Raw genomic sequence first — 27,231 nt, forward strand, 5'->3', positions numbered from 1 at the left:
AGGGAGGGTGGTGAGCCAGAGGCCAGGGCATTGGCTGCAGCAGGACCAATGAACTGTGGTGGGCCAGCAGACCACTTAGGGTTCGTGAGCCTCATCACACACACAAACGTGTGCTGGTGACTCCAACCCACACCAGTGTCCTAAGCCATGGGAACTGCACCAGAACAATTGAAATACAAAATAAATTTAGCAAACTACCTCCTGCCATAGGGGTCTTCCTTCAGATACAATGATAGATGAGATCAGCCAGGAACCAGCTGATCTCATTTCCTGTTATGATCAGCAAAGTCCAAAAGAGGACAAGAACAAAGAGCAATCTTGCAAAAACTGGTGGGAAACCAGCAAGAGTGGCCATTTCTCTGACTCTGAAGTGCTTGGAGGAACCCTGGGAAGTTTTCCTAACCCAGTATTGACTGAAGGTAGTACCATCCAGTGATCACGCTGCCTGTGTGATGAGTGTCTGATTTCATGAGAACTGGTTGTCTTTCCTTGCTTTGATGCCAGGCTGTCTTTACAAACATCCCTACCTTCTTATGACCTCATTCTCACTGATGATACTGAATCCATTGTGTGTTCTGAATAAAGTTCGTTCCGTGCCTGAAACAAGGTCAGAGAAAACCGTGTCGTCAGACTCCTGAACTGTCTGGCTGATGTCTAACTGTCACAGAGCCAGATGATAACAGAAACCCAATATGGAATGTCTAGATCACCAAATCCACAGTTTGGGCAGAAACAAATACCTCCAATTCTGAAACCTAAGGCTGTCATCAGCCACCGTGAGAGGGATGCCCTGTTCAGAGGAGAGCTGAGCCTGGGGGGGGGCCCCAAGAGTGATCTGACAACTCATCATTCTGTAATCTCTAGAGAGTCTCCAGGAGCCGCTTAACCTCCTAGAAGAACTGGCATATCCATCTGTTCTTAATAAATGTTTATTTCAAAGCTGTTTCCAGGCTCTAGAGAGGAACCTATAATCTCCAAGAAACTACTGCAGGGATATTTGAGCACCCTCCACAGTACACTAGAGGAAATCAGACTCCATCCATTTGTACAAACATCATTCTGTCACTGAGTAACAACACTGGTTTCAGCCCTGGGATCAGTAATTGCAGAAACTACTAAAGCAGAGCACTGTGGCTCTCGTTAGCAGGACAGCTGATGTTTGCTCTGAAACTATTTCCACATCCTAAGCCGCCACTAAGTGTAACTGGGATGAACGTTACAGTTTATCCCACAAAACTCTGTCTTCCATTCCTCTACGGTTGGGGGGAAACCTGTGGGGCTGGTGCAGGGTGTTGGGGGTGTATACGGGGTCTGTGAGGGGTATGCAAAGGGTGTGTGGGTATGTGCAGCACGTGGGGCACACCCGTGAGGGGTGAATGTATGTGGTGTGCTTGTATGTGATATAAGCATATGTGGTATATTTGTCCCACACGCGTGGTGTGTGTGTGTGTGTGTGTGTGTGATGTATGTAAGTATACATGATAGTGAGCACATGCTGTGTGTGTGTGTGTGTGTTGTGAGTATATATGGAGTGCATGCCGTCTGTGTGTTTTGTGTCATATTGTGTAGTGTTTACAGCCTGTGTGTCATGTGTCAGCATGCTCTGAGGAGGGGATGGAGCTGGGATGGGTTGCGTCTCTTAAGCACCCTCTCTAGCACCTACATTATAGTAGACCTTCAATCAATATTGGTGGAAGGAAGGGAGGAACGGATTCTTTGCCTCATGAGGACAGACCTCTAAACTCTGTCCCCTTATACTGACAATATTCATGAGATCACACACATCGCTGGCTTACAATCCTTCATCATGTCAGTCAGGATTTCAATCCCCCCTGCATAGAACAAGGGGATCTGATCAGGCTTGGAAAGAATCTCCAGAAGATTCTTGGTCATCACGGCTGTATTCGTGCTTGAATCCAGTGCTTCCTGGGCTTCCTTCTCTTGAAGGTCTGCTTTCTCCCGAAGATCTACCTGATTCAGGTAGTCTAGCAAAACAAGAAGGAAAACACAACAAAACCCTAACAATCAACATGTCCACACACGGAGCAACCTGTTTTAAGGATGGGAGGAGGCTGAAAGGCAGAAAGCATTAAAATAATTCAGACTCATCTTCAGCAGGGAGAATTTTAGGAGGCGTGTACAGTTTCTACCAGGAATCTTAAAACATCTTGGGAATTATTCAAGGCCAACACTGTTCCTTGTCTAGAAGGCTTGGAGGGAGGATGGTGGAGAAAAGGAGGAAGGCCAAGAACAGAGGAAGAGGAGCAAGGCTGGGCTGTCATGAGAGGATGTGATTGTGAAGGGCTGGGCGTGGCTGTGCTTGCGGCCAAGTGCAGAGAAGGCATGGAGGACACCCCAGGACCGGGGCACAGAGGGGAGGTGCAATTTGAACAAGGACATCGGCAGGAAGTCTCACCTTTCACCTGTGTCTGCAGCTGGGGGTTTATTTCTAAGATCTTCTGATAACACTCTCTAGACTGGAAGAAAGAAACAAGGTCTTGAAGAGTGGTTAGGGGCGAACGGTGATTATAAGAAAGGCACAGGGTATCATTATCTCCTCCCAGCCTCCCCCGCTACCCGCGTCGGAGGCGGGCATGGGGAACGCAGCATGCATTTGACATTTTGTTTAGGCTTCTTTGGTTCTGTGGGGCAACAGGTATAATTTCAAATTTTATTTTAAAAAATAGTGTTGTCAGATACAGCCTGTGATGGAAAATATCCAGTCCTAAATTCTCGTGGCTCATGTCTGGCTGGGATAAGAATAATCATAAGGTAAATGCAAAATTCAGATATGATATTTGCACTGAGAAAGAACAGGAGGCTACCTGTCAGATATGCTCACAGGGAATAAGGAAATAAATGAAGCTAGAAACACTGTTGACAGAGACTTGGGAACAGGAAGCGAGAACTGCCTATTTAAACGTACAGGCTGCAAAGAGCTGGTAAGGGGTCTGTTCACTGGCCATGGAAGAGTCAACTAGAACACTTGAGCGTGAGAGGCTCACTGAGGACACTGTTAGATAGAAAGTTTCTGGAAAAGAAAGATTCTTGTTAATGGGGCATGATGATGGGTTTAGGGCAGTACAGTCCTCAGGGCTATCAATGCGACCAGTCACTGAAAGAAAAGGCTCAGAAAAAAAAACCCCAAAAAACAAAAAACGAAAAACAAAGAAACATTCTGAGATGTCTTAAAAGCTCAAGGCTCATCTAGAAGATTAGGATTAAGAAATGAACTGAAGAAAAAGCATCACATTAAAACAGAGAATAGTGTTGCAGGATATCAAACATGGTAACTGTAACAGACTGAATGTTTGCATCCTCCCAAAATTCAGATGTTGAAAGCTAACCCCCAATGTGATGTATCTGGAGGTGGGGCCTTTGGGAGGTGATTAAGTCATGAGGGTAGAGCCCTCATGAGTTGATTAGTGCCCTCTTAAAGAGACCCCAGAGAGCTCCCTCACCCCTGCTGGCTGTCTATGAACTAGGAAGCAGGTCCTCACCAGACACTGAATTTGCTGGCATCTTGATCTTGGATTTCCTAGCCTCCAGAACTGGGAGAAATAAACCTCTGTTGTATAAACCACCCGATCTATGGTATTATGTTATAGCAGCCCAAAAGGTCTAAGAGAGTAACCCTGTATCCAACTTCTTTTTAACCCTAGCTCTAATCTATCAGCAATTCTTGTTGGCTTCACTGTCAGTATATAAGCAGAACCCCAGGACTTCTCACCACCTTCATCATCACCAACGTGGTCCAAGCCATCATCATCTCTCACTTGGATAATTTGTTGCAATAGCCTTCTGACTGGTTCTCTCTTCTTACATGTCAAGATATATTCTCAATACAGCAGAGTGATCCTTTAAAACATGAGTCAGATCATTTCTCTCCTTTACTCAAAACCCTCTGATGGCTCCCAGCTCACTCAAAATAAAAGCCAAGGTCCTTCCAAAAACCTGTAGGGCCCTAGGGGATCAGTCCCCCACGTATCCCCCCCAACCTGCTCACCTCATCTCCTCTCACTCCCCTCCTTGCTCACTCCATTCTAGCTAGCCCTCTATCTGGACCACTCTTCCACTGTATAATATATCCACATGGCTTGCTCACTTCACTCCTTCCCTTCCTCCAGAAAAGCCCTCCCTGATCACTCTCTGTAAAACCAATCTCACCTTCACCACTTCCTGATTTAGTTTTCTCAGTAACACTTATTGCTACCTAACATACTACACATCTACTTATTTGGCTTCTATCTTGGGACAAGTCGCCCCTACCACAAGAATGTGAGTTCCCTTAAGTCAAGGATTTTGTCTTGTTTGCTACTGTATTCCTGTTGCCTAGGACAGTGCTTGGAACATAGAAGCATGCATTAAATATGTGCTGAGTGAATTAATTAACTGAATGAATGAATAAGTAAATGGAACTTGGTGTAGGGGGGAGATTAATATTTTCCTTTTTACTTCTCTATTATTTGACCTTATTACAATAAGTCTGTATTACTTTTAGAATTAAAATCCAACAAAGAATAATTTTTTAAAATGTACAACGGGGGCAATTTCTTTTTAAAAATAATATATCTTGTAAATGGAAAGATATCTCATGTTCATGGACTGGAAGCCTTAATATTGTTAAGATGGCAATAATCCCCAGGTTGATCTACAGATTCAATGCAATCTCCATCAAAATTCCATCTGGCTGAGTAATATTCCATTGTATAAATGTACCACATCTTCTTTATCCATTCATCTGTCAATGGACATTTAGGTTGCTTCCATGTGTTGGCTATGGTAAATAGTGCTGCAATGAACAATGGGGTGCATGTATCTTTTTGAATTAGAGTTTTCTCTGGATATATACCTAGGAGTGGGATTGCTGGATTATATGGTAGCTCTATGTTTAGTTTTTTTAAGGAGCCTCCATACTGTTGTCCAATTTACATCCAACAGTGTAGGACAGTTCCTTTTTTCTCCACACCCTCTCCAGCATTTATTATTTATATTACTCAGCCATAAAAAAGAATGAAATAATGCCATTTGCAGCAACATGGATGGACCTGGAGATTATCACACTAAGTGAAGTAAGTCAGACAGAGAAAGACAAGTATCATATGATATTGCTTACATGTAAAATCTTTAAAAAATGATACAAATGAACTTATATACAAAACAGAAATAGATCCAAAGACACAGAAAACAAACTTATGGTTACCAAAGGGGAAAGGGGGAAGAGGGATACATTAGGAGTTTGGGATTAACATATACTCACTACTATATATAAAATGGATAACCAACAAGGACCTACTGTATAGCACAGGGAACTATTCAATATTTTGTAACAACCTATAAGGGAAAAGAATCTGAAAAAATAGGTATATATATATATGTATAACTGAATCACTTAGCTGTACACCTGAAACTAACACAACATTGTAAATCGACTATACTTCAATTAAAAAAAATTCCACCTGGCTTCTTTGCAGAAATTGACAAAGCAGATCCTGAAATCTGTATGGTAATTCCAGTAACCCAGAATAGCTAAAACAATCTTGAAAAAGCAGAACAAAGTTAGAAGACTCACACTTCCCAATTTCAAAATTTACTACAAGCTGTAAGAATCAAGACAATGTGGCATAGGTATAAGAGTAGACATAAACAAATGGAATAAAATTGAGAGTCCAGAAATAAACCTATGCATTTACGATCAATTGATCTTTGACAAGGGTGCCAAAATCATTCAGTGGGAGGCAAGACAGTCTTCTCAACAAATGGTGCTGGGGCAACTGGATATCCACATGCAAAAGAATGAAGCAGGATCCCTTCCTCACACTATATACAAAAATTAACTCAAAGTGGATCAGAGAACTAAATGAAAGAGCTAAAGCCATAAAACTCTTAAATCTTGGATTAGGCAATGGTTTCTTAGATTTGATATCAAAAGCATAAGTGACCAAAGAAAAAAATAGGTAATTTAGACTTCATCAAAATTAAAAACTTTTGTGCTATGATGTGAAAAGACAACACAGAGAATGGCAGAGAATGGGAGAAAATATTTTCAAATCATTTATTTGATAAGGGACTTGTATCCAGAATTTATATTGAATATTATATTACTATATATAATATTTATATTACTTTATATTGAATATTTATATAAATATTCAATTTATATTATATTGAATATATTTATACTCAATATAAAAAGACAAATAACCTAATGAACAAATGGACAAAGGATCTGAAGGGACATTTCTCCTAAGAAGATACACAAATGGCCAATAAGCACATGAAAAGATGCTCAACATTATTAGCCATCAGAGAAATGCAAGTCAAAATTATGAAATACCACTTCATACTCATCAGGATGGGTATAATAGAAAAGAAAAATAAATAACCAGTATTATTCACGATGTGGAGAAACTGGAACCATACACTACTGGCAGGAATGTCAAATGGAGCAGCCACTTTGGAAAACAAGATGGAAGTTCTTCCAAAGGTTAAACATAGAGTTATCATGACTCAGGAGTTCCACTCCTAGGTGTATAGCCAAGTGGACTGTACACATGTGTCCACACAAAAACTTGTACATGGATGTTCATAATAACCAGAAGTGGAAACAACCTGAATGTTCATCAACTGACAAATGGATAAATAACATGTGGTATATCCATACAATAGAATATTGTTCAGCAATAAAAAAAAAAAGAAGTACTGTACATACTACAACATGGATGAAACTTGCAAACACTATGCTAAGTGAATGAAGCCAGTCACTAAAGGCCACATATTGTATAATTCTATTTATATGAATGGTCTAGAATAGGCGAATGTATAGAGACAGAAGTAGATCAGTAGTTGTCTAGGGTTGAGGGCGGGATGGAGGGGAGGGGAGTGACTGCTAATGGGTATAGGTGTTTTTGACGAAGTGACAAAAATGTTCTAAAGTTGATTGTGGTGACGGTTGTGCAACTCTGTGAATACACTAAAAACCACTGAATTGTATACTTTCCATAGGGGAATTGTTTGATACGTGAACTATATCTCAATAAAGCTGCTATTAACAATATCCAATATCTTAGTGTGTATATCTCTCTGCATGGTTACTTTCAGGAGATGAGATTACAAGTGAATTTTGTTTTTTCATCTTTTTGCTTATGTCTTTTCTCTCCAGAGATGCTCATCCCGGGACTGGACGGACACTGGTAGAAGATACTGCAGAAGAGATTCCTACAGCAGGTGGGGCTATTATCAGATGACAGTCAACATCCTTCCCAGCTCTAAGATCTTAAGATTTACCCTGGAAAATACTAAGAAGTGGATTAATATCTCATCAACTTGGAGGAATGTGGTTCTTCTCTGAGACAATCTGAAGCACTGCTCCGAGATCAAACATGCCACTTAAGGTTCCTCTAGCACTTACCACACTGTAGTTCTTTAGGGCCAGGTGGGCTTTTCCCATGTGGAAATATGCTTTTGTGCATTTTTCATCACACTGCATAACAGAGAATCACTGATCAGATGTTCCGGAAGATTTGAAGTTATCAGCCCCTCCCCCAACTGCCCAGCTAATAGGGATAGGGCAGTGCTTTGATTCTCAGGACAGCCACCAGAGTTGACAATTCAGACTTTTCTGTGCATCTGTAACCAAACTAATTGATGCCTGCAAGGAGCCTGGATGCACAAGTAAGCTCTCTATTAAATTAATTACGATACTTGCCAGTTTTCATTTCCATTTAATGAGGCAACCAGGAAACAAACCAGAAACCTTTAGTTTGGAAGAGCTCTTGACCTTGGCTGAACATTAGAATCACCCAGGTGCTTGTAAAAGTCCTGATGGCCCAGCTGAAACTCACATCAATTAAATTATACTAGTGGGTAGGACCCGACGCATCAATAATTTTTTAAACTCTCCAGGTGATATAAATGTGCAACCAAGTTTGAGAACCACTGGTTTATTAAAAGGGAGGAAAATTTACGCTGGGTAAACAGCTGAGGTTACTATTGTATATTTATGTTCCTTCCTTCAAATAAACCACGACATATATACTAAGAACTTGCGTTCCTATCACTTACGATCAGGAGGGATGCCCCCTTCAAAACTTACGAAACTTATGGCTGAAACGATACTGCTTGCACAGGGGGCCCTGCACCTGCCTGCTTCGAATTATTATAACTCCAGAGGGAATAATGTGGCACAAAGACATAAACTATAATTTAAAGCATCCAGTTAATTCATTGAATCCCTTTTATGTGCCAGGCATTGTGCCTGGTTGGATGCCATCAGGGGTATAGATGTAAAGAGGTTAAGGGTCCAAGCTCAGGCGTCTAGAAAGTCCTGGGTGAAGCCCTGTCTGCCTCTCACCAGAAGTGGCACGCTGGCCAGGCCACCCAGCTTTTCTGAGGCTCATTTTCTTCATCTGCAAAGCGGGCTATTGTGAGGAGGGAACGTGTGTAAAACACTGTGGTACCAGGTAATAGAGGATTAGCTGCTGCTGTTGCAGTTACAGCAAAAGCAATCCATTTCAGGGCAAAAAGGAAAATTTAAAGAAAAGCTAAAGAATAATAGAAGGGGTAACAATAATTGTTATATTTGGAGAGGCCTTTATAGATGCATTTTCATGAATATCGTTTCCTGATTCGTTGCTAAGTGAATGACAGTAATAATATTAGTGCGTTATTGTTCAGTCCTGACCATATGGTTCATATGAATTATCTCATGTAAACTTTATAACAACTCCATGAAGTAGAGATAATTATTAACCCCATTTCACATATGAGGAAACTAGGGGTTGGAGAGGTTCAAGGTCACATAGATAACTAAGTGGAAGAGCTGGGATTAAAATCTAGCCATTTGACTCCAGGACCCAAAGGCTTAAAAATTACACCAGATCTCCCTCAGAAAAGTGCTATAGCAGTTGAGTAGAAGGAAATCCACTCTGAAGACATACAGTCTAACAAAGACATACTGTGTTTCAGAGGATGCAAAGACAATCACATGGAAACCTGCGGGGTGGGGGGCAGCTGAAATACAGATGTGAGAGCCATTTGCAAGAATGACAGTTGACAGAGGAGACGAGAGCTTTGAGGGAGAAACTGTAGGAGGAAGAAAGGCAGGGAGCTGTGCAGTGAACCCTGGAGAACTCACAGAGGATGGAACTGAGGAAGCAGGAAGGGAACTGTCAAAGGGAACGGAAACTCTGGCACCGCAGCTCGCAGAAGCCACCTGTTCACAGCACCTTCACCGGAAGGGCGGCAGGGTTCCAACAGGGGAAAAGGAGCCCCAGATCGCGTCCATGTCCCACTGTGCCTTCGCGAGGGGTGCATCGTGACCACATTTACTCAGACACTAACACATAGGGCCACTAATGGATTTTCTCACTAATAGGCCCTTTCTCCTTCGATGAGGTACCAACCCTCACCAGGATTCTCAGTTGAACCCCAGGTCCCCTCAAAAGGAATCCTGCCTTCAGAGGAAGGTGCAGGAAGAGTTCTGCCGAGAAAGAAATGATTCTTATCCTAATTAAAACCAGCTTCGCTGCCTTATCTTCCCTGACTAGGAAGATCAGTCTTGAAATGTCATCACATGGGCTTGTCTCTGCCAATTCACAAGTGTCAAAAATATTAAACCGGCGTGAAAGTACTAATACTACGAATAATGGAGTGCCACTGACATTCACTGCTAATATTTAAAAGGAGTGAAACTTTTTCTTTTAATTCACAGCTTCCACGTAGAGCCAATGATTGTTAGTTTTTAGAATTCCTTATACATTTTTTTCCCATCCCTCCAAGTGTTTACCCAATCGTCTTCAACGGGAGCCTTGCTGGACGTTTAACAAGGCTGGCTGCTGGGTGTCAGCATTTTTTAATGTCAGCTGTGCTGGGCCTGCTTTGCCTCGGTTTCACCGTTAATAACATCGTGTTTCAGTGAACATTTGGGAATGGGCCAGTGTGTCGTCCTGAATCAGCACGAGGCTGTGACTACCTCTTTGGTCCTTTTCAGATCAGAAAAGATGCTCCTGGAAGCCCCACAAGGAGATCTTGTTTCTGCCACAGAAGGAATGAAAGCCACACCCAGGGATGATGGGGTTTCCTGGATTCTGTGGAGAAGCTGTTTATAGTCAACAATTCAGGGCACCAGCCTACAGTTAGGCCAACGTTAGCTATGTGATCCCACACAGTTTACTTAGTTAATCTCTGAGGCTCTGTTTCCTTGTCAGAAAGATAAGGATAACTGTGGAATTGACCAGAACAGAAAAGAAGGCTGTGAGGCTCCAATGAGACAGCTCACGGCCAGCGTGCAGTGAACGGCAGCTTTTGCCGTTGTTGCTGGAACACCAGAGGAAAACGCCCTTGCCTCTTTCTTCTCTTACAGATGATAGTAGAAAAAAGTCATGATCATATAAGGTGACAAAGCAGGCTAATGGATCTCCACCGGAGCTGTGGAGAACCTAATGGCGCCAGTCTGGGGCAGCTCTCATCACTTAAAGACTGTCACGATGCAATGGGACAAGGTGTCCCCCACACCGTATCTTCTAGGGGGTGAAGAAATCAGGCACTCCAGATATCCATTTTGGTGGGATGCTCGTGTTTTATAAACCATTGTTAGTAAAGGTGAGTTTCGAATTCCCGTTTTCTTGCATACCCTTTCAACAAAATGTAGGGAAGCAGGTGTGGCCAGTGTGCTGCTGTTGCGATGTGCTCTTGTCTGGGGGCCACGCTCATTAAGCTGGGGTAGGCAGTGCTGGACCAGGGGAAGCTATGCCATAGGATAAACCTGGCACGTTCTCCCGGCACTTCAACTTTACTTGATTATAAATTATTTAAAATAACATGGCTATATTAAGACAAATAGATAACATTTTATGGCATGCAATGCAAAATTTGCAAGGATTTTTAAGATAAAACATGTGTCTAAAAAGAAATTTCATGCTCTCTGCTTCTAGACCCTCCAGGGGCTCATGTTTATTCTGTTAGCACTTCAGCAAGGAAGGCTGAGAAGCACTGTTTTTGGTTATTTAGTTAAGCCCCTGCGACAGAGTAACTTGGGGGAATGTGGATTAAGGGTTATTTAAATATTTAGTCATCTGAAATAATGTTCCTATGAAGTGATCATGACATTTCTCTTTTAAAACCCTTCTAATATTTCTACGAACAGTCCTTCCTCCTCTCCACCTTTGATTATCTATTCTGTCAGGTTTCAGAGGAAATACCAGGCACAGTATTAGGCTATCAGCCTGAGGCCTGACTAGTATCCAAGCTGAACGGCAGGAACTCTTTCTTCTGATTATTCCTCTACAAAGAGGGGGTGCTATGATACATTTCCAAATTATCAGAACCGGAGAGGAAAAGCCCAGACTGATGAGGAAGAATGGCAACACTGTGGAAAGAAGCCCCCGAGGTCAGCTCTGGAAAGAGAAGGCGGCGCCTCCGCCACCACGTGGAGCACAGCACCTGTTAACACAGCAGTGAAGGGTGCGCCCTTGTGATCAAGCCCTGAGAGACCCATATTAACAGCGGCTTCTCCAGAGCACTTCCCACGGGCAAGGCACCGAGTGCATTACCACAACCCTCACGACAATTCTACTCGTTCCCATTTTACAGATGAGGAAACTGAGACTCTCACTGCAGAGCCTACACCCTTTCCTGCCATGATACACTGGCAGCTCCCCTCTCTTCACTTCAGGACTGAGACATCTGGCCCCAGCGAGCCCAGCTCCATCACGTGGAAGAGGAAACAATCTTCTTACCTTTAGAGCCCAGTCACAATCCACCAGTGCCTTCTGGTAGTCCCCAAGTTTGATATAAGCCTGTAAGGACACAAACAGCTGCTATTCATACACAGCTCTGTAGCCGGCAGTCTTCTGTCAACACAGAAAGAGTAGTCGGGCAGGAGAGTGGTGATGAGAAGTAACTCGTCCCTACCTGTACCAGTCAGGGTCCCAGCGGGAAACAGGTGCCACTCACACGGGGTAACCGGGGAGAGTTTAATAAAGGGACTATTCACAGCGTGAGGGCAGGGTGGAGGGAGACCAGCAGTGGATAGCCATCACCACTGCCAGACCTGAAGAAGCAGAGGGAGGAGCAATGAACAAAACGGGAGAGGGTCGCTTTGTGAAGAGCGCCGCTCAGCAGGAGCTGAGGCCTTTGGTAGAGCAGAAGCTGGGAGAATAAAGCCGCAGTTCACTTTCCTCCTTCCTTCTCAGCTCGTTGGCTGAACCCAAATGGCAGTTAGAAAGCTGGGAAGCCAAGAGGGCAGTCCACAGAGGTCAGTCCCCCAGGGCACAGAGCAGGGCAGAGAAGGAGCTGGAGGGGCAAACAGACAGTACCCAGCACACTGACCACCCCTACAAAGGAAGAGCTAGCTTCTGGAGGCTACCCTGCTGTGAATGTTCCAGAAGGAAGCCAGATGAGAAAGGGAATCAAAGAGACAGGTAATAACAAGTGTTGGTGAGAATGCAGGAAATCAGAACACTCATACACTGCTGGTGGGAATGTGAAATGGTGCAGCGATTTGGAAAGACAGTCTGACATTTCCTGGAAAGGTAAAACACAGAGGTACCATAGGATCCAGCAATTTCACTCCTGGGTAGATAGCCAAGAGGGCTATAAACATATGTCCACGCAAAAAGTTACACACCAGTGTTCATAGCAGAATTATTTATGAGAGCCAAAAAGCAGGAACGACTCAAATGTCCGTCAATTTTTGAAGGGATAGCCAAAATGTGGTAGATCTAGGCAATGAAATATCATTTGGCAATAAACAGGAATGAAGTGCTGATGTATCTGCAACATGGATGGACCCCGGAAACACTGTTAAGTGGAAGAAGCCAGACACATAAGGATAAACATCATATGATGTCATGTATATGAAAAGTCCTGAATAGACAGATGTATAGAGACAGAAAGTAGATTAGTGGTGGCCTGGGGCTGGGGTGGGGGAGGGGAGGAGGACTGGGGAGTGACTGCTTAAAGGGTACAGGCTTCTCTGGGGGATGATGAAACTGTTCTAAAATTGGCTGTGGCGAGGGGTCCACAACCCTGTAAATACACCAAAAACCACTGAGTTGTACATTTTCAATGGGTGATTGTAGGTTATATCAATTGTATCTCAATAAAGCTGTTATGGAAATATGCTTAAGAAAAAGTTCCCCTTCTTTCCTCATGAGTGCAGCAAGAAGGAAGAGAAATAGGAAATGAGCTGACATTTAAGAGTCAGACCACCCCCAGGAGCCCTCGGTTTCAAATGCCTTGGGGCTCTCTTCCGGGATCTCCTAGAATTGGGGAAAATCTTGAAAATCAAGAATTAACTCAGAATTCTGTGATCCACTCAAACTAAACCGAATTAAGAATCTAGTTCATTTATAGTTTCAGAGACGTGTGATCTATAAACAAATGAAGTCATTTAACAGCAAGCACCATGGCTACTATACCCTCTGTATTTAATTACTGGACATGAAAGGTGCTTAATAAATTCTTATCAAGTTGCACAAAGTAGACTTTAAGGGCTCTTCTTTTTGAAAGTTCCCTAAGAAGCAGCAATGATCACCCTGTTGGAAGAAAGGAAAACCAGGCACCAGGGTCCCTTCAGTCACCAATAATAGACCCAATACTCCATGGAGGTTTGCCCACGATCAAAACTGTACCAGGGCACTGTGACACTCTGAACAATAAATCTGATGAGATATTTACATGGACAGGCCAAATATGAGGTTAGTGTTATAATTCATGAGAAATCTAAGCATTCAACCAAAGTGAGGAGTGAGCAGGCAACAGCCAGCTAATGGGATTTCTGCCGGGCAGCTCTTCGCACCAATACATAGGAAGCTGCTATGCAGTGCTTTCATTAACAGGGCTTCAGTACTAATTGAAGGCAACGCCTCTTTGAGCCCTCTGTTCTATAAAGCACCACCCTTTCCTCCGGGTGTGGGGTTTCATTAGAAAGTCAGAGGATGTGAGGAAGAAACGAACATCCTTCTAGACAACCGTAGTCATAATTTCACGACACTGTTATTCAGGATACAGACTCTGAAAAATTCTATATGGGCTTCAACAATTTTTCTACAGAGCCTTTCACTTTTCTTTCTTTTTCTTTTTTTAAAGCTTGGACCCAACACCCTATAAATTCCCTGTTCTCTTTTGTTCTTCCACATTTTAAAAAGAATGACTTTTCCAAATGGCAATTAAACTCCTGATTTATCTAAATTACACCAGCAATTTATTGATCATAACATTAGCTCCAGGAGAAAAACACGGCGATGAAAGGGTAGGTTTTCTCTCCAGCAAGCAGCGACTCTCAGTTCACAGGGTCCTTATTTAGTGTTTTCTAACACTGTGTGCAAACAGGGAGGCATTTTAAAAATAGTCAACGGTTCAAATGATTCTCAACACCAGGCAGCACATTTTGCATTTATTTGTCTCTGAATAAGCTTTCTCTTTGGGAAAAGTGGGAGGAATTGCCTTCCCAAAGCTTTTCATTGCATTTACTTATTTTTATCCACAGTCATTCTTAATGTGATTCTCCAGAACTAATCAAAGTGCTGCTTCAACTTGAGGACAGTAAAAATGTAACTAATTTAGATGAATCAGGGTATAGACCATCTGAATTAGTGTAAGTCTGAATTACATAACATTTTAAAGGCAACTCAATTTTACAGCTTTCAAATAACGTCAGAGTAACAAGACTGAAGAAGCATCAGTAGGTAAATGTTCTGGAGACCAAATTTGGTGATAAATAAAAAGGAACTATGATTATTCTATTAATTGTTTGCATTTAAATGTTCCTTTTGATGTGTCAACAGAAACGCCATTCCCTTAAATGGACTTATTGTGCCTCCACCCAGTGTTATGTAACTTAACAAGGATTTATTGAACATCTGTTATAAGTAAAGCATTAGGGGGAAAAGTATATGGCAGTTTTTACCTTCAAAAAGTTTATAATCTTGTTAGGGGGATAAGAAGTACATGGCGAAATCAACCTCTGGCCATTTTATTTACTGATTCTCTTCTTTATTACAATTTTTCTCCACAAATGGGGCTAGGTAAATGACACCTCAGCTCGAGTCCGATTTATCCAAACTGCTGAACTAATGAGCTTATGTTGTGCTTGGATTTATTTATCATTAAGTCACTGTCACTGCCCAGCCTTTCTAGACTGCTAACGTCCTGTTTCTTGCACTCTCCCTCAACATGCCACAGCAGGATCTTCTTAATCTTGAGTTATAGAAATTGGAGCCGATGAATCTCTCCCTCTGGTAAATGACATGGTGTCAAGTTCATCTCACCCAGGTCCTGCTGACATATCCTGATCATTGGATAATCATGTCCACGAATCTGCCAATTTTTCAGGCCTGAGCGGCAGAGAGCTCTTCCATACACAAACTCAAGTACTTTTCAAAGATAAGGTCACAGGTGACATTTTTGCTTCAACTGAGAACTATTAATTTTGCCCTTCATTAAGTAGTAGATAATAAACATCTGGGTGATGGTTTTTACCTGGTGTTCCAGGAATCTGAGCTCGTCTGTGATATGAAGCGGAGGTATGAGGGATTTCAGAAACTCAAAATTTCTGAGAAATTGGCTCTAGGCCCATTAGCTCTCCAGTATACCCCAGTCACAGAAGCTTAATCAAGGAGGGATTGAAACGATGGGTGAGAAATTAACAGGAGAGTAACCCTTAGGAGTGTAGACTGGCATCAAAAAAAGAAGCTGAACAACTTCAGTGGTGGCAGAATTCCAAGGTCTTAAAGACTGTCTCATTCCACTAGATTTCTTGTCTATACACGAGGGAAAGTGCCTGGGTACCATCAGTGATGTGCTGGAGCTGACTTCTACTATGGAGAGAACTGGTTATGTGTAGCTGTTCCCAAGTTCTCCTTCAATGATTCCAAGTTGGTAGCTTGAAATTGAACCACAGTGTAAGTATCTACACCATGGAAATTGGTAAATGCTCCATACAAGTCAGCTCCCACCCCCAACCCGACCAGAGCCAGCCATTACACAGTTACGAGCACAACACTGGCGCCGTCTGGTCTCATCTTTCTCTGTTTTCACAAGGTTAGTGGCCACTGTTCCCTGAGGAAAGCCCGTGGACACATCCTTGGATCACTCACCTGGGCTCGGTTGGTGTACAGTACTTTCATGTCCTTCAGCTTCTCCAAACCCTCACTGTAGCACAGGATGGCTGTTTCATAATCACCTTTGACAAATGCTTCATTCCCCTTTTCTTTTAGGGCTGTGAGAATAGAAGTTATACGGGTGAGCTCTCCCCACACACTGGAAAATTCTTTCAGACTTCACTGTCCTGATTTTCCAACTCTACTTTGAAGGTCAGAGCTTCCATGCATCCAAAGGGGGCCTGTCACTTACTTCTCTCTGCAGATAATTCCAGGTCGGTTTCTGTCCTCTCAATCTACCCGAAGTCTTCTAAGCAGCTTCTCAGAACAAGTAAATGTTTCTGCCTCAAGGCTCAGAACACCCCAAACTTGCCACAAAGGGCAAGTCTACACATTCAAACGTCTCATAAAGAGATTCAAACAACTAATTTTCTAGCAAATACGGAATCGTTCAGATCTGCAGCACACATACCACTGAGTGGTATAAAATAAGTGCTGAAAGCATTCTTCTGTCATGTGTATCTTCCTCACCACACACACAACCCCAGTTCTTTCTTTTCCTTTATTTCCCCTCTCCCTTCTCCCAGCTTTGTTTGTTTCATTTTTCTTTTTCATTCCTTCATCTGTGCCTCAGGCTGGACAGTAGTACCTCACTCCCATCCCTCCCTACGTTCCAAGCATCACTTAGTGCAGCTAAATCCATCCATGTGCTTTAGAAAGGTCTGACTGTGGAGGCTGACTCACGGCTGTGTCTGACTCCCTGCTTGCTCCTGTGGGAACAAGAGACAGACTAGTTTCTGCCTGGCCACGTCCCACTGCCTCAGACCCATCATGAACCCACCCACTGGGAATCTTGATGTCCTCAGACATTAGCATAGAGACTTCCTTGCTCTTTCTAGCACAAATCACCCTGGCTATTGAAAAGTGAAAAGACTGACAATTACCATCTGCTAAGACTTTGTTTTCCCTTCTTCTTTTGGCACGTTCTTTTGCATCCTTCTCCACAGATGCCAAGAAGGCCTCTGACAACAGTGTAATTTCAAATATTAAAAAGAAAAATCCAAATACTATAATCAGTTCTTTAGCTCAAATTCAGAAAAAAGCTACTTTAGAGTTTTAGAGCCACACTTTTCATGCATTCACATGTAGGCACATGTACGCGTGCACGCACACACACACAGATTTGGAGACAACTAAAATGACATTTTCTTAATTTGACAGTAAATGGTAATCTGTGTGATGTATTATTATACATGGTGACTATGTCTGTGCTTCAAATTTGAATTATGCCTTTTAAAAGAGTTTTTCTTTGAAGACAGACTTTTTTGTTCCACTTAGCATAATGAGCTTCTGAGCTGAGCAACTGAGAAACTCTCTGGATCCCTTTAAGCAGCTAAGAGTAAATTGGATGAAACAGAATAACTGAATTCAGTTTCCAAAAAGACTGGCCAGGAGAAGGTAGGAAAAACCCTCTGAGTACTGTCCCCTCTGACTACTAGTAACAGAGTTGAATGATCAGTAGGTTTTTGTTCGTGGGTTGTTTGTAAGCCCAGAGGCTATAATTTAAGTGTCTGGAAGCTAAAATCAATAAACACTGATCCTAAAGGAATAATACACATTGGAAAGAGAGATGCTGTCCTTACCTGTGTTTATTTCATCTGTATTCTGCAGGGCACAGGTTATCATAAAAACAAAGACACAAATTTCAAAAACCACTCCCTCATTTATACATATACAAAGCAAGAAGGCAGATCAATTACAAGTGGGGAGTAGGGTCATTTCCTTTAACCATCGATACTGAAAGGCTCAAAATTCAGGGGGCTTGCTGTAAATCAGGAGATCTAGTTATGGGCACAATTGTTATGGGGCTACATCTGCAGAAACAAGGGCGAGCAGGTCAAGGGACCGCCGCTGTGGCTGTATGAGCTGGAAATATGAATTAGTAGAATATATTACCTTAGTGGCTTAAAAATGGTCACAAGTTCAGTGGGTAGAGAGGCCAAATTAAAACAAACCCAAAGGGTTGTTTAAGGATGGCCCAGAAAGATCGAGAAAAGAAATCAGAGTTTATACTTCCTTGTGGAAAATAAATGTAAGTGAATCTAAAAATCAAAAGGCTATTTCAGCCTCACCAGGCAGTTGAGATTAAACCACTACTTCCTCTGCTTTATGCAGACCTTCTCACTCTGTCTACTTAGATAACTCCACCATAGGGAAAGGGCACCTTTGTGTGAGCTCGTGGAGGACTGATCATGGTCTTGTTCACGGTGGTCCTGCACTCATCCTCCTCTTGGTCTTCCTCTGTAAACTTCAGTCTCTTTTCTGTCTCGAGAACAGCTTTCTCTTGTACGACTGGGTCATCAGAATTCATCTCCTGAATTAAACTGGCTAGAGGAGAAATCAGGTGAATCATTCAAGCAAGGTCTTCAAAAAGAAAGACTCCATTCACTTAAAAGGTGGTGTAGAAAATTTCATGGGGAAGGACTTTTATTTTTCCAGCTTTACCGAGATATAATTGACACATGACATTGTGTAAGTTTAAGATGTACAACATGATGATTTGATACACGTATACACTGAGAAATGATTCCCACACCAAGGTTAGTTAACACACCCATATCCTCATATAATTTCATTTTTTCTGTGTGGTGAGCACATTTAAGATCTACTTTCTCAGCAACTTTAAAGTGTATAGTACAGTACTGTTAACAATAGTCACCATGCTGTATATTAGATCCCCAGAACCTATTCACCTACTAGAGAATTTGTGTATATGTGTGTATTTAAACATCTTAAATGAATGGTTTTTACAAAACGTGCGTTCTTTTGCAACCTAGCTTTTTCTCCTAATATGCTTTAGAGATTTGTTCTTGATACTAATGGTTGCAGTTGATTTATTTTAATCACTATATATACGATAGGTAATCCATTCCCTTATTGATGGACATCCAGGTGTTTTAAAATTTTTTGCTAGTGAATAAATGACGAATCGAATATCTGTGTACATATTTCCCCATGCACACATGTGACATATTCCTCAGGTTACGGCTGTATCAAGGTTTATTCCTATAAGCTGTGACAAGAGTTCCCATGCCTCCACATCCTAGTTAACACTTGTTGTCAAACTTCTAAGTTGTTGCCACTATAATGCATTTATCTCCTCAATGTTTTCATTTGCATTTTCCTGAACATGATTGGGATCGGGCATCTTTTCATTGGTTTGTAGGCCATTTGGATTTCCTTTTATGTCAACTGCCTGCTCCTATCCTTGGCCGATTTTCTGTTGGGTTGTTTGTCTTTTTCTTATGATTTCTGTATATATTCTGGACTGATATGTATTTGTGAACATCTCCTTGTGTATGGTTTGTCTTTTTATCTGTTTTTATGGAAGCTTTTGTTGAAGAAATTTTCTATGTGTTAAATGTACCAATATTTCCCGTTATGCTTTATGCCTTTTGTGTATATTAGGTTTACAAATATACTCTTATATGTCTTCTGTATGTTTTAACGTTCTGTTTTTCTCATTAGGGTATTTAATCCACCTGGAGCTGACTTTTTTTTTTTTGCCGCACAGCCTGGCATGGGGGATCTTAATACCCAGACCAGGGATTGCAACCGTGCCCCCTGCAGTGGAAGTGCAGAGTCTTAACCACTGGACCACCAGGGAAGATCCCTGGAGCTGACTTTGCATAGGGCACGAGCACCATTTGTTGACGAGTCCCTGCCTTCCCACCGATGTGTTGTGCCATCCCTGTTACATGCGTGAACCTTCTCTAGGCTCTTTATTCCATTCTACTGGATGAAATCTTTTTCAGCACCAAACCTTCCATGCATAATTACTACAGCTTTATAATGAGTCTTGAACATCTGATAGGGAGATCCCACCTTCTTATTTTCCTGCAAAATTTTCTGGATTAATTCTTGGCCCTTTGCTCTTCTGTGTGAACTCTGGAATCAGCTTGTTGAACTCTAAACAAAACATTTTTGGGATTTTGATCTAAATTGTGTTGAATGTAGAGGATAATTTGAGAAGAAAAGATTTCCTTACCAAATGTGTCTTCCCATCCATGATAAAATACGTCTCCACTTATTTAGATATTTTACGTCTTTCAATTAAAATTTTTATTCACTAAACTCTGAACTTTATTCTAATTTCATTAATATCTCTGTAATATCCTTTTTCCACTCCAGGATACCATCTAGGATATCACATTACATTTAGTCATGTCTCCTTATAATTCTCTGAGCCATGACAATTTCTCAGACCTTCCTTGTTTTCCTTGACAGTTTTGAGAATTACTGGTCAGGTATTTTTTGTAGAATAGTTTTCAGTTTGGGTTTACCTGATGTTACTGTCACAGTCAGACTGAGGTTCTCAAGATTTTGGGAGGAAGACCATAGCACATATTAAGGGTACACGTTATCAATATGATTTATCATGCTGTTAACCTTGACCACCTAAGGAAGAGTTTGTCAGCTTTTTCTATCTTAAAGTTACCTTTTCCCCTCTTTTCCTGTACGGTACTCTTTGGAAGCAAGTCAGTGAATGTATCTCACTTTCAGGGGCGGAGAGTTATGCTCTACCTTCTAGAGGCAGGAATATCTACATAAATTGTTTGAAATTCTTCTGTATGGGAGATTTGCCTTACATATTTATTTACTTATTTATCTATTCATCGTTTATTTATATCCATATAGACTCATGGATATTTATTTTATACTTTGGGCTATAATCCAATACTGTTTGCTTTCTTGCTCAAATTGTTCTAGTTTTGACCACTGGGAGCTCTTTCAATTAAATTTTATAACCTTCCCCATAAAGGTCTTGCATATATTTTGAGGGATTTATTTTGGTATTGTAAATGAAGTGTTGCTGGTATATAGGAAGTATATAAGAATGCAACTGAATTTTATACATTAATCTCGTATCCAAAAACCTTGCTCGATTTCCTTCTTTACTTTAATAATTTATTTATAGATTTTTTTGAATTTTTCTCTGTAGACTCTCTGCCCGAGTCCTCTTCTCTTTTTCTACACCTTTCCCAGGAATTCCTGTTCCCTCCTACGGCTCCAAATACCATGCAGATGCCACTGCCTCCTAAGTTGACCTCCCCAGCCACTCTCTCTCTCTCTTAGGCTCAGACTTACAAAGCCAACTGCCTTCTGAACATCTTCACTGGGATGCCTTACTCATCTGCCTATCCTCTTTCTCCCCAGACTGTTCCTCCTTCAAATGCCCCTATCTCAGCAGATGGTCCAACCATCCACTTGTCATTCAATCAAGACTCTCAGGCTCATCCTTAAGCCTTCGTTCTCCCTCCACCTTCACAGCCATCAACACTAAAGCCTGTCAAGTAAGCTCTGAATTATGTCTCCAATCTGTCTACTTGTGTCCATTCCAGCCACAGTCTCTTCTCCCTGGAGCACTGTAACAGCCTCCTAGCTGGCTCTCAGCACCTGTTTGCTTCTCCCCTCCAGTGTACCACTGCCAGAGTGACTTTTCTAAGGTGTAAATCTGACCATGTTTCTGCTCTGAGTAAACCCTCCAAAGGATTCCCATTGCTCTCAGGATAAACACGAATTCCTTACCGTGGCTTCCAAGGTCTTTCCTGATCTGGCCTTTCTGGACTCAGATGGGACCCTTCTCTCCTTGATCTATTCTCTCCAGCTATACTGAGCTTTTTAATCTTTCCGTTTCTCAAAAGTACCACACTTGCTCTTAACTTCCATCTTTCCTACGTACTTTCTCCCCATTTAGAATACTCCCCTACCCTCTCTCCAGTGGCCAACTCCTACTCAGACTTCAGATTTGTGCTTAAATCTCATCCTTTAGGGAAGCCTTTATTTGTGGGCTGAATTGTGCCCCTCTTCCCCAATTCATATGTTGGAGCCCTAATCCCTTCAGTGTGACTGTATTTGGAGACAGAGCTTTTAAAGAGGTCATGAAGGATAAATGAGGTCATAAGGGTGGGGCCCTAAACCAATTGGATTGATGTCCGTATAAGAGGAGGAAGAAACACCAGGGATGTGCACACACAGAAAAAAGACCATGTGAGGACACAGTAAGAAGGGGGTTGTCTGCAAGCCAGGGAGAGAGGGCTCAGGAGAAACTAAACCTAATACCTTGATCTTGGACTTCTGATCTCCAGAACTGTGACAAAAATTAATTTCTGTTGCCTAAGCCCCCCAGTCTGTGATATTTTGTTACAGCAGCCCATCAGACAACTCCCTAATCTGAGTTAGAGTCTCTTGCATTTTACCAATCTCTCTTTGTAGCATACATCACCCTTGAAATCACTTGTTTAATATCTGTTTTCCCCACCGGACTGTAGGTACCATGAAGGAAAGTAATTCTTATTCATTGTTACTGTATTCTCCAGGGTCTAGCAATGCTCAGTACACAGCAAGAGCCCAAGAAATGAATGTATAGAATCTATACACATGTGGCTATATAAATTTAAATTACTTATAAATGAAATAGAGAAATTCACTTCTTTAGTAGCACTAGCCACATTTCAAACCCTCGATAGCCACTTGTGGTCACTGGTTACCACAGTGGACAGTGCAGATTATAGAACATTTCTATCATCACAGAAAGCTCTATCAGACGGCACTGATATAAATGATATGGAAATGAACTTGGGGTACGAATGAATGTTAGCCAGGTAAAGAAAGACCGGGAGGCAGAGGGAAGGACAAAGGCAGCAGGCAGAGGAAGAAGGGTCAGGGGGTGTGTGGGGAACCGGAAGCAGTCTGTAGCTCAAGTGTGAGGTAGGGGGAGGTGAGAGGTAAGGCCTAGGTCACGGGAGGACTTAGGTCCTGATGAGAGCATGAAATTTATTGGGACTGCGGGGAGAATGCAAGCAGAGAAGTGGCTGGGTCAGATTTGCATTTTAGATACATTACCCTGTGGGGAGTGTAAGCCTGAAGGCCGGGGAAAAACAATCAGGGGGTTGTTGAAGTGGGAGCTGGAGGGAGAAGGCAAACCTGAGGGTTGATTAAATTAAGGGCTGAGAGGTGAGAGGAGGCCAATGTGACTTGTAAATCTGGGGACAGCAGTGCCACCAAGTGAGACTAGAACGAATGGGAGAGTAGGAGAAGAAGGTTTTATTTGGCACTGGGAGGGGACAGAGAAAGAGATGATCAACTAACCTTTGGACATATTAAGTTCATGGTGCTTGAGGGATACAATGGGTGTGACAGTTGGCATAGAGGCTGAGGCTCAAAAAAAGTGGCTGGTGGGCTTCCCTGGTGGCGCAGTGGTTGGGAGTCTGCCTGCCGATGCAGGGGACACGGGTTTGTGCCCTGGTCCGGGAGGATCCCACATGCCGCGGAGCGGCTGGGCCCGTGAGCCATGGCCGCTGAGCCTGCGAGTCCGGAGCCTGTGCTCCGCAGCGGGAGAGGCCACAGCAGTGGGAGGCCCACGTACCGCAAAAAAAAAAAAAAAAAGTGGCTGGTAGCAATTGAGATGTGGGGTCATCATAAGGGTGGTAGCTAAAACCACGTGCTTGGGCTCGATCACCTGAAGAGAAAGGCGAGCAGTGGGCCAGGCCAGAACAACATTTGGGGGATGGGCCAAGGAGAAGAAGCCCATGACAAACCCAAAGAACACCCTAAGGATGTACCATCTATGAAGTTGCCTGAACTATTTTTAAAACCATTTTATTCTTTGGACCCATACAGCCTGTGAGAAGCAGCAACTTCAATATATTTCTATTTGATATGTAAGGTTTGTTTCACTGCTGATATTCTTGTCTCTATCCTCAAACAAGCTCCCTGAAGTCTGAGCAGGGACTGAGTGCTTTGGAATCTCCTGTGTGTGATCTGTGTGGTCAGAGTATGTCCTTTGAGATTCCACCTGTCTAAGTTGAAGAAGGGTCTTCCTGCCTAGAGGAAGAGAGACAGGAGTATGACAACCAGCAGCCATCTATGTAATATGATGGACCCTGAGGGAAAGCCTTCTGACTTTGCCTCTGCAGCTCAAAACCAGGAACGGCTCTCCCCTAAAACAAGAGGGATTTCAGACCGATCAGTGGGGCTCCTGAGTGATCTTCTCCAAGGGAACAGTAGGCTCATTGGTGATGGGGAAATAGAAGCTCCTTTTGACCTGATTCTACACAGAAGGGGAGAAAATACAAGGAAGAGCTGTCAGCCTGAATTCAATCAGAATGTTAGCAGCTTCTCTGATACCAATTAACAGCCAAAAAATATTACCCCCAGGCTCCAATATTACTTGCTTCTCAATACCCCTTCTGTTTAATCTCAAGAACATTTTTTTCCTTAAGAGTCATAAACCTGTCAGGCAACCCATGAACGAACTTAGAGTAATCATCTCTCTTTAACAACTCCACCTCCCTAAAGTAAAATTTAATTAGTATATGATTTACTGGTACTTACTGATTTCATCTACATTTTTAAGAAATTTCTGCAAGTCTTCCTCTTGATAGTCAGCCATTGTGAGCCAGAATCCCTGAGGGAGGCAGCATAAATGATGAAAATTAATAATAATAAAACTCTAAACAGAATTTGTCAGGCTGATTAGCCTTCTAAAACTAAGAGCCAGGTAATTATTTTCAAGATGGATTTGTGTTTATAAAAGTCATGAATAACAAGCAGGGTGATCTATTACACTCTGACTGCTGTTAAGGCCAAGGGACCCTCATTATGTGCGGCGATATTTCTGGAAAGCTGCCAGCCTCCCTCAATGGGGAAAGTGCTCTGCAAAATGTCCCTACGAAGCCAACGTCAGCTGCTGTGAGTCAGGGGCCCGTCTTGAAGGCGGCCAGGTGGAGAGCAGTTGACAGGCCACCAGAGATGGAGAAGGACACTAACACTTGACTTCGATCATGACAGGCTGGCCCAGCCAGAAGCTTTGGACCTGGCTGTGTTACAGGTAACCAAAAATGGGACAATTTACATCTAAATGTCCAAACTATTTAAAATATAAGCCTCTGGCTTATTTCTGAGGAGTGAAGAGAAGCTACAAATTGCATGGAGGGATTCGAACTTGACAGCCCTGCACGCCAGCCTCTCTTCTCCTCTCCAAGTACTTTAGCTGGATCACCACTCTGTTGTTTTTGAGTGAAAGGCCTCATGCTACAGCCAGTGGTTCTCAAAGGTCCACCCACAGACCACAAGAATCATCCAAAAACTGGTTTAGCATAAGATTCTTCAGCCTTAGCCCAGAGCCCCTCAGTTAGTAAGCCTGAGAGAGTACCCTGGAATGTATAGTTTTAAACACCCTCCAGGTGATTCTGATTTACAGCTAGGTTTAATAACAGTGTAGCCAAATAAGGCACCTTTAACTGGAAATTTGAAATCTGCCAGGAACAAGCTGTGAGTTATTTGATCTCTCTGAGATTCCACCAGTTATAAGCTGTGCTACCTCAGCTAAAGTCACAGCCTCTCTGACCCTCAGAGGCCTCATTCGTCCTATGGAAACTATAATACAAACAGAGGGCTGGGGCTTCCCTGGTGGTGCAGTGGTTGAGAATCTGCCTGCGAATGCAGGGGACGCGGGTTTGAGGCCTGGTCTGGGAGGATCCCACGTGCCGCGGAGCAACTGGGCCCCTGAGCCACAATTACTGAGCCTGCACGTCTGGAGCCTGTGCTCCGCAACAAGAGAGGCCGCGATAGTAAGAGGCCCGCGCACCGCGATGAAGAGTGGCCCCCGCTTGCCACAACTGGAGAAAGCCCTCGCACAGTAACGAAGACCCAACACAGCCAAAAATAAATAAATAAATAAATTTAAAAAAACAGAGGGCTATCTGGGGATTAATTTAAAGCACCAGGTTGGCAATGAGTGGTTACTGCAAGACATCCTTATCTATAAAACAGGGCTGGGGACCTCTGGCTTAACTAAATGATCGCTAGGTTTCTTGCCAGCTCTTAACAATTCAGGCTCCCGTGGAACTGAGGCCTAGTCAAGTGAGTTGACTTGCCCAAGGTTAGGAGAGGCAGAAGGCAGGCTCAGAACTCCCGCGGGCAGGCGCCAAGCCCTGTGCTCCCAGGCCAGGGTCTAAGGGCGCGCCATGCCCAGGCAGCGAACCCACGACGGGACGAGAAGGCCAGGGCACGGTGATGCCCAAGGCGTCCGACGGTATCCACTTTCACCGGGAAGGAGCCTGCGCCCCGCCTGGCGCCAGAAGACCCGCTCGCCCCAAATGCCCCCTCCCCGGCCGGCGCAGAGGGGCGGGGCCGGCGGCACCGTTGCCCGGGCAACCGCTCCAGAGCGTCCACCGGCTGAGTGCCCGCCGTGGAGGTCCCCGCGGCCCTCAGCTGATACCGTCCCATCCGCCGGGGCCCAAACCAGCGTCCTCTGCTTGGCTCTGACGGCCAGATCAGGACCAGCACCAGGGCAGACCCCGAGCCACCCCGCTGCACTGACCTGATGCGCCCAGAGCTGGACAGGAAATGGCGGTTGTGGGCGGGCGGTGACCGACCTAGGCTGAGGAGGGGCGGCGCCAAAGGGCCAGGGGCGGACTTGGCCCCGTGCTCTGACGCGCCCTGCGTTCTAGTTCCGGAGCGCGCAGCCAAGTTCAAGGCCGAGCTGGGGCGTGGGAAGCCCGCTGGGGACCGGGGAAGCTGGGGGGAGCAAAAGAAGCACGAGTGACCTGCGCTGATCCCTAAATCAGCGCCAGATTTTGGCTTCTTTGTTTTCTGGGGTTGGAGGGTGTGTCACTTGCATTAGCTTAATATCCCTGGCCCGGAAGAGGGAAGGTCTGCAGCGTACTTGGGAGAGGCAGGCTTGGGTGTGAATCCGATTTTACTTATTAGTGTACGCGAGACCTTCGGAGAGGAGAGTTATGTGATCTCTCTGATCTTCAGAGTTCTCCCTTATATAAAAAATGGAGAAATGGCACTTTCTCATAAGATTTACGGTTAAGGTTCCAGGCACCTAGTCAGTAGGGGTAAGTGATGGTTATTATCCAGGGAATCATAGCATTTAGAGCAGAATGAGACAATGGACACATAGAGAGAGAGAGAGAGAGAGAGAGAGATTGATTTATTGTAAGGAGTTGGCTCACATGTTTATGGAGGCTGAGAAGTGCACCAGCTGCAGTTGGCAAGCTGGAGACCCAAGGAGCCAATAGTGTGAGTTCTAGTCCAAGTCCAAGGGCCTGAGAAC

The 27,231-nt window shown here is 43.4% G+C and overlaps 1 protein-coding gene across 7 annotated transcripts in view; it reads right to left on the reverse strand.

Annotated features, from left to right (window-relative positions):
* Positions 1–26,560, reverse strand: part of TTC12 (tetratricopeptide repeat domain 12) — a 51,413-nt gene extending 24,853 nt beyond the window's left edge. For 3 of the 7 annotated variants that reach the window (XM_029208961.1, XM_029208955.1, XM_029208954.1), the window contains exons 1-11: positions 26,491–26,560; positions 24,501–24,573; positions 18,328–18,491; positions 17,747–17,768; positions 17,048–17,125; positions 16,101–16,222; positions 11,739–11,798; positions 7,412–7,483; positions 2,417–2,477; positions 1,797–1,985; positions 528–597 (exon numbers count right to left, since the gene is read on the reverse strand). In XM_029208961.1, the coding sequence (XP_029064794.1) occupies positions 528–597; positions 1,797–1,985; positions 2,417–2,477; positions 7,412–7,483; positions 11,739–11,798; positions 16,101–16,222; positions 17,048–17,125; positions 17,747–17,768; positions 18,328–18,491; positions 24,501–24,558 (896 nt within the window). In that variant the 5' untranslated portion in view covers positions 24,559–24,573; positions 26,491–26,560. Of the gene's footprint in view, positions 1–527; positions 598–1,796; positions 1,986–2,416; positions 2,478–7,411; positions 7,484–11,738; positions 11,799–16,100; positions 16,223–17,047; positions 17,126–17,746; positions 17,769–18,327; positions 18,492–24,129; positions 24,217–24,500; positions 24,578–26,490 lie in introns of those variants that run through there. The other 4 variants (XM_029208959.1, XM_029208958.1, XM_029208960.1 and 1 more) reach the window with 4 other exon arrangements.
* Positions 26,561–27,231: the final 671 nt, after the last annotated feature.

This window comes from Monodon monoceros, unplaced genomic scaffold (genome assembly GCF_005190385.1).
Source record: "Monodon monoceros isolate NGI ecotype Baffin Bay Population unplaced genomic scaffold, NGI_Narwhal_1 Super_Scaffold_7, whole genome shotgun sequence".
Lineage (NCBI taxonomy): Eukaryota > Metazoa > Chordata > Mammalia > Artiodactyla > Monodontidae > Monodon > Monodon monoceros.